The sequence below is a fragment of the Mytilus edulis genome, chromosome 14 (assembly GCF_963676685.1).
Source record: "Mytilus edulis chromosome 14, xbMytEdul2.2, whole genome shotgun sequence".
NCBI classification, from domain to species: domain Eukaryota; kingdom Metazoa; phylum Mollusca; class Bivalvia; order Mytilida; family Mytilidae; genus Mytilus; species Mytilus edulis.
In genome coordinates, this window is record NC_092357.1 from 52,561,384 (window position 1) to 52,576,715 (window position 15,332).

The following is a 15,332-nucleotide window of genomic DNA, read 5'->3' on the forward strand; positions in this document are numbered from 1 at the left end:
GCCACAAAACCAGGTTCAGTCCATCATTTTTTCATAATATGCCCTGTAACAAGTTAGGAAAATGGCCATTGTTACATTAAAGTTCGTTTCTGTGTGTGTTACGTTTCGGTGTTGTGCCTCTGTTGTGTCGTAGTTCTCTTATATTTGATATGTTTCCCTCAGTTTTAGTTTGTAAGCCGGATTTGTTTTTTCTCTATCGATTTATGAATTTTGAACAGCGATATACTACTGTTTACTTTATCTATAAAAATGATATTCAATATCAGTTACTGAAATGCAAAAGCTACACCAGATTGGTCAATAATAGATTTGAACGTCATAAGAAATGAATTCAGTATTGCAATTCAGAGTGAGTGAGAAAACTACCTGTATAACAATCTACCAGTTAGGGAATGTGGAGCGAGGGTTCTCCATGCACGAGGAGGTGAGACAATGGCAACTCATCTGCAGCTGTTGGTGTGCAAGGTATAAAAGGGGGATATCCCATGTGCTAGTAGATTAGCATACAGGCATGAGAACTATAAATTCAGTATTCAAACATGATAAATTTTCCTAAACAAATTTGTGAAGAAAATGTCACTCTGTTCAGTTGACATCGTGTTTGTCAAAGTTCAAAGTTCACAACTATAAAGTACTGTTAGACTCTGGGGTAGTATTAAATGCTTATGTATATGCAATCTGCAATGTAAACATTGTGTGAGTAAATAAAAGTTTGAAATACATTTATACTCTACGGTAAACATCACTATATTCCAAAGTATTGATATATTCAACATCAATAAGAAGACATAATACAATCTCTATAATATCTTAAATCAATATGCAAAACTGTACATGCTGTATGGTTCCTTGTTTTTGAAATATTTTAAATGTAAAGTTGTCTATTTAAAAAGTGTATGTTGTCTGATTCTAAGGATTCAAATTGCTGGAAATAGCAACATTCCGAGTTAAGGAGTAGGTTTACAATCTGGTTCGCAATCACATACTTCTGGACTGTTTGGGTACTGTTGAGGCTGTAGTAGAGTTACGGAGTAGGTTTACAAATTGATTCGCACACTCATACTTCTGGACTGTTTGGGTACTGATGAGGCTGTATTACTGCCTTGTGGTCAATGAGCTTAATTGTCCTACATGACACATCCTGAGTTACGGAGTAGGTTTACAATTTGGTTCGCAATCACATACTTCTGGACTGTTTGGGTACTGATGAGGCTGTAGTACTGCCTTGTAGTCAATGAGCTTAATTGTTTTACATGATACATCCCGAGTTACGGACTAGGTTTACAATTTGGTTCGCAATCACATACTTCTGGACTGTTTGGGTACTGATGAGGCTGTAGTACTGCCTTGTAGTCAATGAGCTTAATTGTTCTACATGATACATCCCGAAATACGGACTAGGTTTACAATTTGGTTCGCAATCACATACTTCTGGACTGTTTATGTACTGATGAGGCTGTAGTACTGCCTTGTAGTCAATGAGCTTAATTGTTCTACATGATACATCCCGAGTAACGGACTAGGTTTAAAATTTGGTTCGCAATCACATACTTCTGGACTGTTTGGGTACTGATGAGGCTATAGTATTGCCTTGTAGTCAATGAGCTTAATTGTTCTACATGATACATCCCGAGTTACGGACTAGGTTTACAATTTGGTTCGCAATCACATACTTCTGGACTGTTTGTGCACTGATGAGGCTGTAGTACTGCCTTGTAGTCAATGAGCTTAATTGTTCTACATGATACATCCCGAGTTACGGACTAGGTTTACAATTTGGTTTGCAATCACATACTTCTGGACTGTTTGTGCACTGATGAGGCTGTAGTGCTGCCTTGTAGTCTTGTAGTTGACCTACATGATCTGATTGAAATGTTAGGGAAATAAAGTCCACACAAATACAGAAACTCATATAGACTTAGGTCATGTTCAGATGCAGAGGGTCTAGTATGAAAAATATTGAAATATCTGCCATGTCTGTTGTAATCCTGTTTGAAACATATGAAACGTTCTGAACTTGATAAATGTGAGAACTAGTTGCTGAATGTGCTTTAAGCCACAGGTGAAGGATGAAATAGTGTTTAAGATATCAAGTTGGTGACACTATGATAAGAATATTAGCAAATTGTTCATGTTCCGTATAATTTATGGTATAACTGAGCTTCAGTTGAATAAATGTAAAGTTTAATAATCAAGTGTGGACATTGTTTGTCCTATTGACATATAAGTCAAGCTGTAATGCCACATCTAAGGTAAAATGAAGAACTTGATCATGTTGATAGTGTCTAATTTCTTTTGTTGTAAATCTGATGAAACCAAAGTGCATACAGGAGGTGCAATATCTCCATTACCTCAGTGTGAACTAAAAGAAATGAAGAAAGGTGTCAGTAATAGGCAATATCAAAAGCTGTACTTATGATAAGTCTATAAATGTATAACAAGAAAAGTAACTGTTTAACTCATTTAGAATCATTCAAAATCTGAATAAAATTATACTAAAAGTCAACAAGTGTCAACTTGAGTCAACTTGAGTCATTCCTCAACTTTCTAAATCAGTAATGTATAATGAGATGCAAAAACATCTGTATGAAAAGATCTCTATATGATTAGAAAATAAACTATAATATGTGATTGTCGGAATTATTAGTGTCTCTCAAACATGAATATATATATATGTTACAGGCATTTTCTAAATTTAGGCATTTTGTAAGATGCCTGAAAATTTTAGGCTTTTTATAAAATGCCTGCAAGATTCAGTCATTATACATAATGACTATTTTTTCTAGGCATTTTACAAAATGCCTGGTAATATTGAAAGGCATTTTACAAAACGCTTAAAATTGTTTTAAGGAATGAAACGCTAAAAAAAAAATTGAAAGCTTTGAACACCGGAGCAGTTTTATTTATGATAATTACAAGATTGATCGTTTATATAAATATACATTGTTAATTTCCATTGTTTAACGCGAAATCATAATTTGTTAGAATAGACTCATACCACATCTTCTTATATCTATATTAATATATAGATATATTTGTTAGTTTTGTGTACCACGATAACCCTTTCCTCAAAATCTGCTTTGTATTTTTTTGTCATGGAACTCTTGACCAGTCTATGAATTTTTAACTCTTAACCTATGCATATTGGGTGTGCGTCTTGGTATGATTACCTTGACAAAGTCAGGAGTCTCTGGTTTTTGTTAGTCTTGTATGTTTTTAATTGTTAATGTTGTAAGTTCGATTTTATGTTTTGGAGTTTGAACTAGTACACATTTTGTTTAGGGGGCATCTGAAGTCCGCCATCGTGCGAGGGATTTTCTCACTTTTTTAAAAACCCATTGGTAACCTTCAATTGCTTTTTGCTCTTTTGTCATGTTATTTTCTCTTTAACACATTTCACATTTCCATTCTCAATTTTTTTAATTGAAGAATGTTTTTATCAAATGAAACCTAAATCTTTAAATTGCCTTGAAAAAATAAAGAGAACATTTACTACCAGTTGTGATAGATAATTCAAAATGTTTCAATCATTTTACCTTGGATTTCATTTCATGGACATGTAGATATTGATAGTCTGTTAAGCATCTTGAAAAATCACACAGAAGGTATATGCATATCAATAAACTGAACTCAGTGCGAAGAACCTTTGGAGTACCCTTAGACATAGAGCTCAATCTAGTGAAACTCTTTTTTGTGCTGGTCAATTTGTAAGAAGCAAGAATGTTCATTAACGTAAGATCTACAAACACATCACCATCACCAAAACACAATTTTGTCATTAATCTATCTGTGTCTTTTGTTTGATATGCACATAGACCAAGGTGAGTGACACAGGCTCTTAAGAGTCTTTAGTTTATTTTTATTTATGGATGTTCTGAGGTGAAATTGTCTGTCCCTCTCCAAAATACCTTCATTTCAATTACAAGCAGCAGTCTAAATTTCTGTACGTTACCGGGTCAATCCCCTACAGAAATAACCCATAAAAATTATAACCAAATTGTTCACGTCTTAAAATGCATTACATATTTGCGACTGAAAGCAATCAAACAGCAATCAGTCAATTAAAACAATGTATGTTTCGCTTTACTGTTTTGAATTTCGAATTTCTAAAAAATCTATTATAAATTTTGTTCTATTGACTGAACAATTTGTCTGTCTTCCGTTTTGACAAAATAATCATAAATTCACTATTGGTATCTGAATTACAAGGTGAGTACATGTGTAACGTAGTTTTACTAAAAAGAACATATTATGACAAACAAACCTTCCCAGATGGTTTTGGGAAAATAAGTTAATTCCAAGAAACCATTAGTAATTTAATTTGCAAGATATTTTGTTTTTGTCCACTTTTGTCAATGATATCCTTCCTCTACATATTGCTTGAAACTGAACAGGCAATTTGTCAAATTTTGCCTCAAAATTTCAGTCATTTTACAAAATGACTAGGTATTTTGTGTTATTTTGTATAATGCCTGTCAAGTTTAGGCATTTTGTTAAAAGCCTGAAACTTCAGTGATTTTACAAAATGACTAAATTTAGAAAATGCCTGTAACATATATATATATATATATATATATATATAACATCAGAACATAATAAATTGTTATAATAAAATAACTTTGCTCATTATGGCCAGGTCGAAGTGGGCCAGGTTTTAAATTTGAAAAAAATATCTTTATCTTATCTATCTTTAGATCATGAAACTACTTTAATTAATAACTATTTTGCAGAATGCATGAACATGATGGAAAGTGGGGTATGTTGTAAGGACAGCAAACAAAAATAATATAAAAGAAGACAAATAAAAATAAAAATTAAACTAACTGATCCAATAATGATAAAAAAAATTAATCAGGATAGATCTTAATATTTCAAGTGGCTGTTTTATGAATAAGCATGTTAATATATGTAAATTGAAGAAATTGATTTTTAAACCAGTTAAATCTAGTCTCTAGTTGCCTTCGGATTATAATTTGCAAAACAACTCCGAGCACAATAGCACAGTAACATCTGTATATAAGAAATAAAAGTTCAAACAAATATACTTGCCTTGCGAACAGTTGTATAGAATGTAAGGCCAGATCAATATATAACACTCATGGAAATCTCTGTATGGTCAAAAATTATGTAAGGATCTGATGATGTTAGATTCTGCTCGATCACATAATACTTTTGAACACTGTTAACATGGTTATAAATTCCGCATGTAAAGTTCTACACAAGTTTTCAAACATTGAAAACTCAGCTGTGTATAAGTTAATAAGATCCAAAAGTGAATTTAAACAATTTTAAGTTGATGTTGCAAGACGTAAATATCTAAAATTCAGTATATGGTAGCAGTTCAAATACAATGCAGCCGTAATGTGACATTATAATGGTAAAAGTTAAAAAAAAAAAAAGATGAAGTCTATTTGAAACAATAACATGAATAATTAATTAAATTATAGCACTGTTAAACTATATCAACTAGTCAAGACTGCTGTGAACCAAGAAAGTGATTATACAAAGACCATGCATATGGCTTTACACACAGATTGGATACATCAATCATACAGTGGGAGGAGTCTGGCCTTACTGACCCTTATATAATATACTAGTTGTTGTCACGTGTAATTAATTTTTATAAGATCTGGTATAATAATCTGCATTTCCTTACCAACAGTGATTATTTATGACATGTATCTGATTAAGAAAAGATTATTGTGCCTCCTAGTGAGATTCCAGTTGTAACTTCAAAGTATCAAATTCAAGGGAAATTAACCTCAAGAAAAAACAATATTTAAAAGTGGTCTGTGTATGTTAGTTAAATGTATCCAGAATGTCAACATATTTATTATCACATGAATTTTTAAGTGAAAGCTGGAACAATGTGGAATGGCTGTTTGTATAAACAGTACCTATACTACATATAAGTACAATAAAAAACGAACGAAGCAGATAAACTTGCAAAACAGTTTTTTCATAAAACAATAACTTGATGAGTTTATTGACAATATATAAAGTAGAAAATCAATCTAAAAGTTTTAGGAACTAAATTATCGGTATAATTTCACTTTTCCACAGTGTTATGTGGGGAGTCCATGCTGGAACACATCAGCTTGCATCAACACTGAGCCAGGTTACCAGTGTAGAGCCTGTCCCCATGGTTACACAGGAACTTATGAAGATGGTCTTGCTTGGAACAATACACGTAGGATATTTCAGCTGTATAACTACCACCATGATCCATTATATTATCAGACATGTTTTGACATAGATGAGTGTGCTGTCAATCATGGAGGATGTGATTCTAATTCTTATTGTCACAACACACCAGTAAGTATCCACTTTCAGCCTTAATGTCACAATACACCAGTAAGTATCCACTTATTGTCACAATACACTAGTAGGTATCCACTTTCAGCCTTAATGTCACAATACACAGGTAAGTATCCACTATTAGTCTTATTGTCACAATACACCAGTAAGTATCCACTATCAGACATATTGTCACAATACACCAATAAATATCCATTATCGTCCTTCCCTACGTCTATATCAATCTGCTCTGTCACTCAGTAATACTCGTATCAAGACTTCAAAACCAGGCATTATCAGCGACGTCACAATGTGAAAGGAAAAGTTATCAGCGACGTTACAATGCGAGAGGAGACGTTATCAAGCTTGCCTTCGTCAAGCGTAAAACTGTCTTATGGAGAGGATAAAAGACCAGTAGTGGAACGATAAAGAGATAATCGGGTTTTCTTCGTATAAATATCGTAAAATATCAGCTGCTCGACACAATGTGAAACTTTTTATCGCCCAAAAAAGGTTAACATTGCTCACTCGCCAAAAAAACGTTAACATTGTGGCTCGCGGCTGATATTTTACGATATCAATTTGTAGAAAATCCGATAATCTATACCTATCAGTCTAAATGTCACAATACACCAGTTAGTGTCCACTATCAGCCTTATTATCACAATTCACCAGTTAGTGTCCACTATTAGTCTTATTGTCACAATACATCAGTTAGTGTCCACTATCAGCCTTATTATCACAATACACCAGTTAGTGTCCAATATCAGCCTTATTATCACAATACACCAGTAAGTGTCCACTATCAGCCTTATTATCACAATTCACCAGTAAGTGTCCACTATTAGTCTTATTGTCACAACACACCAGTTAGTATCCACTATCAGTATTATTGTCACAATACACCAGGAAGTAACCATTTATTGTCACAATACACAAGGGAGTAACCATTTATTGTCACAATACACCAGGAAGTAACCATTTATTGTCACAATACACCAGTAAGTATCCACTATCAGTCTTATTGTCACAATACACCAGTAAAATCCACTATCAGTCTTATTGTAACAATACACCAGTAAGTATCCACTTATTATCACAATACACCAGTACGGATATAAACTTGGATAGAACAATTATACCCTGTCTTATTCCAAATCTGGCGACTTTAAGAGAAATTTGACAACTTAGTGCAACGCGAAAGTAACGGTGTTTTTTTTCCTTATTTTAAAAAGCTTTATAGAAGATTTTGAATTTTCATATATTTTTAACAGGATGTAGTGGGTTTTTTTTTTTTTTGGTAGAACTCTACATGTAGTTAAATATAAGACGTTTTGATCCAGAGATAAACTGGAATGAGTCAAATTGTGTGCTCAATGATGGAGAATCATGTCATAGATAGTGTAACATCAACATGGTTCATTTGCATAGCTAGGTCAGTAGTCCTATTAATTGATAATGTGGCAGCCAAGTGATGCGTTTACTAAAATGATTTGTATAATATGATTAAATTGTTAGTGCATTAAATATTGAATTACAGTGAGACATTGATAAGCTACAGATTTGAATATTACGCAAGGAACAACCATTGAACAAAATTGAAGGAAAACATGCTTGAAGTTCCCCGTGTAATGGGTAACAAATTTCCGGGGGATATCAAATTAGCAACACCCGGTCTATAGGTTTTGTAACAACGTGTGTTAACCAAACAAAATCCTATATACTAAGCATGGGATCAGTTTGTATATTGACTAATAAGAAAACTTATGTCACTAATGTTACTTTATATTAACGATTCAAAAATATCACAGTCTTAACTCTGTTTGTTAATGTATTTCAGTAGATATTTCTGTTTTTCAGGGTAGTTTTTACTGTGGGTTTTGCAAAGAAGGTTATGTAGGTAGTTCTAGGACTGGATGTGTGCTAGCAGATTTCTGCCTGTCTGGTGTTCACACTTGTGACAGCAATGCTGTGTGTTATTTCACAGGACCCGAGGAATACAAATGTCAGGTATAAAGTTAAGAATGTATTCGTTTTACCCCGCCTCATTTTTGCGCCTGTCCCAAGTCAGGAGCCTCTGGCCTTTGTTAGTCTTGTATTATTTCTTGTGTATAATTCAGAGTTTAGTATGACGTCTATTATCACTGTACTAGTATACATATTTTTAGGGGCCAGCTGAAGGACACCTACGGGTGCGGGAATTCTCGCTACATTGAAGACCCATAGGTGGCCTTCGGCTGTTGTCTGCTCTATGGTCGGGTTGTTGTCGCTTTGACACATTCCCCATTTCCTCTCTCAATTTTATTTTGACGTTTCAGTCTGGTTAAAATCCCGTTCTGGAATTATTTTCAAAACACGTGTTACAAGTGGAAAATATCACTGAATTTTAAAAAATATTATAATCAAACATAACTAGGTGAAAAAATTGTGCATTTACAATGAATAGTTTTTGAGTAATCCAGTTTTCAAATTTTACAACCAACCAAATCAGTCTTTAGCCAAAATTTTGAGAAAATGGATTAGGGGTACAAAAAATGATTTTACAAGAGTCATGTACATCCCATATTATTTTTGTCTTTTCAAATTTCTAAGATGTGTATTTTTTCAATCATTTATAACAAAAAAGTTGAAATAATATACATTTTGTTCTTAAAATTGAGAAAAATCATAAATTTACAAAATTTACAGCATGGTACATTTGACATAAGAAAGCATCAAAACATGATAAAACTTTCTTATATTAACATGTACATATCATTTGCAAATATCATTTGCTTTATGAAATCTTTGAAAATTGGAGTTATCTTTCTTTGTCCAGAATAGTAGTTGAATCAACGTAAATCAATGCTATATACAATATACAATGCAATATTCTTTTTACTACCAACTGATAAATTAAAACAGTCTTTTCCATTCAGTGATTACAAGCACTTTGATTACCATTTTAGGGTTATGCCCCTTTACAAATTGAAAAATTGAAGAATTCTTTAGTTTCTGTTCTCTTAACTTAAGTTTGTCTCAACTAAATTTTATGAAATGTGTATATAATGCTTATTACCTCTGAACTCAGTTTAAGTTCAATTTTGGCAGTTTCACTTTTACAGTCCTTGAGTTATGTCCCTTTATAACGTTATATGCTAGCGGTGGCATCATCTGTGTCCCAATTCCCCACATTCCCCATTTATTTTTTTATAAGTTACTATTAATTAATCTTAATTTTAACCATGACTGTATGACATTTTATGTTTTGATATTTTATGATGTATTTTTAAAAATGAGTAGTTATTGTTGCAAACTCCATTAGAAATATGAATTGAGATTATTTTTGGAATAAGGGAAAGGAGGAGGTGAAAAAAAATTGGGGGGGGGGGGCAATTTTCTTATTTCAGATTTCAGAAATTAAAAAGAAAATTTCTTCAAATATTTTTTTTTAGAGGATTTAATATTCAACAGCATAGTGAATTGCTCAAAGGCAAAACAAATGTTAAGTTCATTAGACCATATTCGTTCTGTGTCTGAAACCTATGCTGTGTCAACTATTTAATCAGAATCCAAATTCAGAGCTGTATCCAGCTTGAATGTTGTGTTCATACTAGTCCCAACCGTTCAGGGTTCGACCTCTGCGGTCGTATAAAACTGCGCCCTGCCGAGCATCTGGTTTTTAGTTAAATTTATTCAGATTGGTCCACTTCATCTTTATTGAAAGTATTAAAAAAAAGTTTAATTGTTGAACTGTAATTTATTTCGCGATAATAGCCCAAAAATAGGTAAAAAGTGAAGTAAAATCATCAAAATTGGGTATTTTCAAAGCGCCGTAGCAAAAACATTTGATTTTTTTCTTCACTAATCACTTTTTTACAGTCATATAAACCCAAAAATCAGGTTAAGAAAAAAACATTAATTCTAGAAGTTTTTGGCTACTCAGAGGTGTACTTCCTTAAATTGGTATATTATTGTAAACCTCTGAACAAAATACTAACATATGTTTTGTGATGTATGTTCAGGATCAGGTTTTCTGGTTTCCAGACAATAACTTTTGTATAAGTATATGTATCTCTTTGAAACTATACCACAAGGTTCCATAACAAATTATGAAGGCTGGGATTGATATTGAGTGTTAGGTTCTTAATTTTACGAAAAAAATGGGCCTAAAACATGTTTCTAATACTTTAATAAATTGCTTATTTAGTGACCAATTTCAATGGGGTTTGATTCAAAGTATGTAATTCTTGTGTTTTTTTAATATGCTGAATCTAAAGGTATAAATAGATTTTGATTTTGGGCACTATTATTATGGTAAATTATAGATAAAGGATTCTACAGATACAGTTAAGTCGGCTTCATATCTTGACTTACATCTATAAATTGACAATGATGGTCGGTTGAAAACAAAACTTTACGACAAAAGAGATGATTTCAGCTTTCCAATTGTGAACTTTCCATTTCTAAGTAGCAACATTCCAGCAGCACCTGCATACGGGGTATATATCTCCCAATTGATACGATATTCCCGTGCTTGCATTTCCTATCATGATTTTTTTGATAGGGGGTTACTGCTCACAAGGAAGCTATTAAACCAAGAGTTCCAAATGGTGAAGTTGAAATCATCCCTTCGTAAATTTTACGGACGCCATCACGAGTTGGTTGACCGTTATGGAATAACCGTTTCACAAATGATATCGGATATGTTCCTTACGTCGTAACTACAATCTCCTTCCCTTTCATGAATGTCACCTACCGAATTAGACTATTTACCGGATTTGTAATCACATAAGCAACACGACGGGTGCCACATGTGGAGCAGGATCTGCTTACCCTTCCGGAGCACCTGAGATCACCCCTAGTTTTTGGTGGGGTTCGTGTTGTTTATTCTTTAGTTTTCTATGTTGTGTCATGTGTACTATTGTTTTTCTGTTTGTCTTTTTCATTTTTAGCCATGGCGTTGTCAGTTTGTTTTAGATTTATGAGTTTGATTGTCCCTTTGGTATCTTTCGTCCCTCTTTTATTCCAAAAGGTCAAACTTTGTTTAATTTCAACCAAAAAAGAATTCTTGGTGTTCTATGTTACGCTGAATACTGTCTAATGAGACACAATAATCAGAGAATTGTGTCATATTGTACAAGGTGTCAACATTGTCAGGTTTCCCTTTTGACCGCGTAAGTATGCACAAACAATATCACAGGAAATAACTATGTATGTTTCATCACTGTGCATTTATAAAGGTTTAATTTATGAGACTTTTCTACAAAATCATGGTTATTATTAGCTCACCTGGCCTAAAAGGCAAAGTGAGCTTTTCTCATTACTTGGTGTCCGTCGTCCGTCGTCGTCTGTAAAATTTTACAAAAATCTTCTCCTCTGAAACTACTGTGCCAAATTTAACAACACTTGGCCACAATCATCATTGGGGTATCTAGTTTAAAAATGTGTCCGATGACCCGGCATGGCTAAAAATAGAACATAGGGTTAAAATGCAGTTTTTTGCTTATATCTCTAAACTAAAGCATTTAAAGTAAATCTGTCATAGGATAAACATGTTCATCAGTTTGAAATCTATCTGCCCTGTAATTTTTAGATGAATTAAGCAACCAGTTGTAAGGTTGCTGCCCCTGAATGTGTCCGATGACCACGCCTGCCTACCAACATGGCCGACATGGCTAAAAATAGAATATAGGGGTAAAATGCAGTTTTTGGCTTATATGCTCTTATATTTAGAGCAAAATCTGATAAATTTTTATCATGTTGAGATTTATCTGCCCTGAAATTTTCAGACGAATCAAGCAACCCCTTGTTGGGTTGCTGTCCCTGAATAAGTAATATTAAGGAAATTTTGCTGTTTTGGGTATCATCTCAAATATAATTATAGATAAAGATAAACTGTAAACAGCAATAATGTTTAGCAAAGTAAGATCTACAAATAAGTCTACAAGACTAAAATTGTCAACTGCCCCCTTAAGGAGTTATTGCCCTTTAAAGTCAATTTTTAACAATTTTCCGTAAACATTTGTTAATCTTCTCCTCTGAAACTTATAAGACAATTTAACCAAACTTGGCCACAATCATCAGTAGTGTATTTAGTTAGAAAAAATTGATGGATGACCCCACCTGTCAACCAACATGGCAGACTTGGCTAAAAATAGAACATAGGGGTAAAATGCAGTTTACAAAAAAATATCAGGTGAGCGACACAGTCTCCATGAAGCCTCTAGTTTAAGGATGAAATAGTTTTGATATAACACATATACCACAACAAATATTTTACAACAGATTTCAGGTAAGAGTTACATTTGTTCAATGAAACTATCAAGATTTGATCGGTGAACTTTCCTTAAAATTTTCAGTTTTACAATAGTGTTTTTCTGTCATTGTTATTAAATGTTGTTATTGGGACCTAAGGTAGTTGTTATCTTCAACGCATGCAAATTGGTTTGCTTCCTTGAACAAATCCTACAACGTTTCGTACCTCACCTTTCCATCTATCAAGCGCACAATCATGTCAATTTGTTTGACAGTTCAGTGATCATGATACACATTAAATTCTGATAATTATTTATTTTGTTGTATTGATTATCAGATCAAAAGGTCAGATTAGAAAGGATTAATTACATGTTGTAGGTATAACTAACATCATGTGAACTTGAAAACAGTGTCAGATTATGTTGGTGACAGGTTTTGAAATACACAAGTTTTTTTTAACAAAGATTGTTATAGACATTTCAGGATTAGAAATTTTTTCGTCAGATGTCACAAGTTGTACGAATATCACAGGTGTTGGTTTAAACAAGTGGCACTGTATTTTTATATTTTAGTTTGGGTCCCTGGTTTTGAATTTGTCTAAATGGGTATCCAACAATACACTTTGTTCTGATTTGAACAAAAAAAATAATATATGGAGTTCTTTGATATGCTACATCTTGCCATGTATTCAGATATTGTTATTGAGCCCCATTATCAAATTGGTCCACATTGTGGTCAAAATTAAAGTTTGTTTGATTTCATAAAAAACTGAATACTTTTATGTTTTACCAAATTTTTTGTTCTTTGTTCACATTCATTTTGTTGCAAACACATGTCAAATAATTTTTAAAATCACAACCCAAATTCAGAGATGTATCAAGCTTGAATGTAGTGGCCATACTTGCTCAAACTGATTAGGGGTCCATCTTTCTAGTTGTATGAAGCTGCACCCTACGGAGCAATCTATTAGAGAAAGTATAGATTTGGTCAAGTTTAAAAAAGTCAATAATTACAATGCATGAAGAAGTCAAAATGAATTATAAATCTCCTTATCATAAAATTGTCCATATTTTGAGTTAGAGCTAACAGACTTTTACTATAGTTTTTGGCTAAATTTTTCCAAAATGAAGTACAGTACTCTGTAAAAAAATCATTTTTGGGGAAAACATTGCATAAAATGCGATCAAGACCCTATGTTACTAACTTGATATCTAAATCTTCATAGGCTTATCACTACCTTTTTGATACACTATATATATATAATGCATTGATCATAACATTATATACATCCTATCTATGACCATTTCGAGAAATTTATCAATGTTATATAATGCTCAGATATTCAAGTCACAAAATAATTTTACACCAGTCAAGAAAATTACATTACTTTTGCAAGGTGCAGGAATTTAATTTATGTTTTAAAAATATAATTGATGTTATTGTTAAAATCATCTTTAAAAAGTGGAGTTATCTTCCATCAACTACTACCAATGCTTAATTGACAATGCAATATTCAATTTTACCTTGAGTGCTTACATGCATTTTCATTGGATATAGCAGGTGGGATTTTGTAAATTTGTGTTTTGGTCTAAAATAAATATACTACAAAATAACTGTGCTAAGGCCTATTTCGGGTCAAATTAGGCCCTTACTGAAATTCTTAGATTATGTTAAATTAATTGTCTATGGAATTATTGCATTTGATTGGATTCCTGAAGAAGGTGTATAGTTTTATGATCATGAACACTGTTGTTATGAGTAACACTTATCTAAATTACCAGTGTATCTTTGTAGTGCAAGACTGGTTGGGCAGGCAATGGTTATATTTGTGGAGAGGATCCTGACCAAGATGGGGTGCCAACACTGACTATTTCCTGTACAGGTCCATCTTGTCGTAGAGTAAGTACAGTAAAACCTTTATAAAACCATTGGCAATGGTGGTCATTTTTATAAAAATACTGCAAAAATAAATGTATTTAATAAAACTTTTATCATGATTTGTGAAACTATTATTTTTTCAAGAACATGTGTAGTACTCCCTGCCTTTTCACCATTTTGTCTTTTTGTCATGTCAGAATCTTCAGTAAGATTTTCTCATCACTTTACGTTTTTTTGTCCTCATTCCTAGATGATCATTGGGCATCTAGTTTGAAAATGTGTCAGATGACCCCATCTGCCAAACAACATGACTGACCAAAATGCACCTAAAACAAGTTTTGTCTACGATTAAAAAAACATATTTTTAGTTGATGTATATCAATGTCCTTATTCCAGTGGTCAGGTTTAAGGTTTTGATTAAGTTTAAATTATTATAGTAGGGATGTCAATGAGTACTGAAGAATTCTAATATCGAATACCAAAAACGATACTCCATCGGTTTTCTGTTAAAATATTGCTCTCACTTTGTGTCCGTCTTCTGTCGTCATCGTCCCTTAACATTTATAAACTCCTTTCCTCTGAAACTACAGGGCCAAATGAAACCAAACTTGGCCTAAACCATCTTTAGGGTAAATATGATGACCCTGCCGATCAAGCAAGATGGCAGCCATAGCTAAAAATAGAACATGGTGGTAAAATGCATTTTTCCCTTGTATCTCTGGAACTAAAGCATTGAAAGCAAATCTGACATGTATAAAAAAAATTCATCAGGTCAACATCTATCTGCCCTGAAATTTTAAGACCATCAGACATGTCAGACAACCTGTTGACGGGTTGCTGCCTCAGAACTGGTAATTTTATAGAAATTTTATTGTTTAGGCTATTATCTTGAATATTATAATAGATAGAAATACACTGTA

General features: G+C 33.0%; 1 protein-coding gene across 1 annotated transcript in view; it reads left to right on the forward strand.

Annotated features, from left to right (window-relative positions):
* The window catches only part of LOC139503686 (uncharacterized), a 388,876-nt gene that overhangs the window by 260,081 nt on the left and 113,463 nt on the right, over positions 1-15,332 (forward strand). Inside the window, exons 47-49 of the mRNA XM_071293512.1 lie at positions 6,064-6,315; positions 8,158-8,307; positions 14,329-14,433. Of these exons, the coding sequence (XP_071149613.1) occupies positions 6,064-6,315; positions 8,158-8,307; positions 14,329-14,433 (507 nt within the window). The remainder of the gene's footprint in view (positions 1-6,063; positions 6,316-8,157; positions 8,308-14,328; positions 14,434-15,332) is intronic.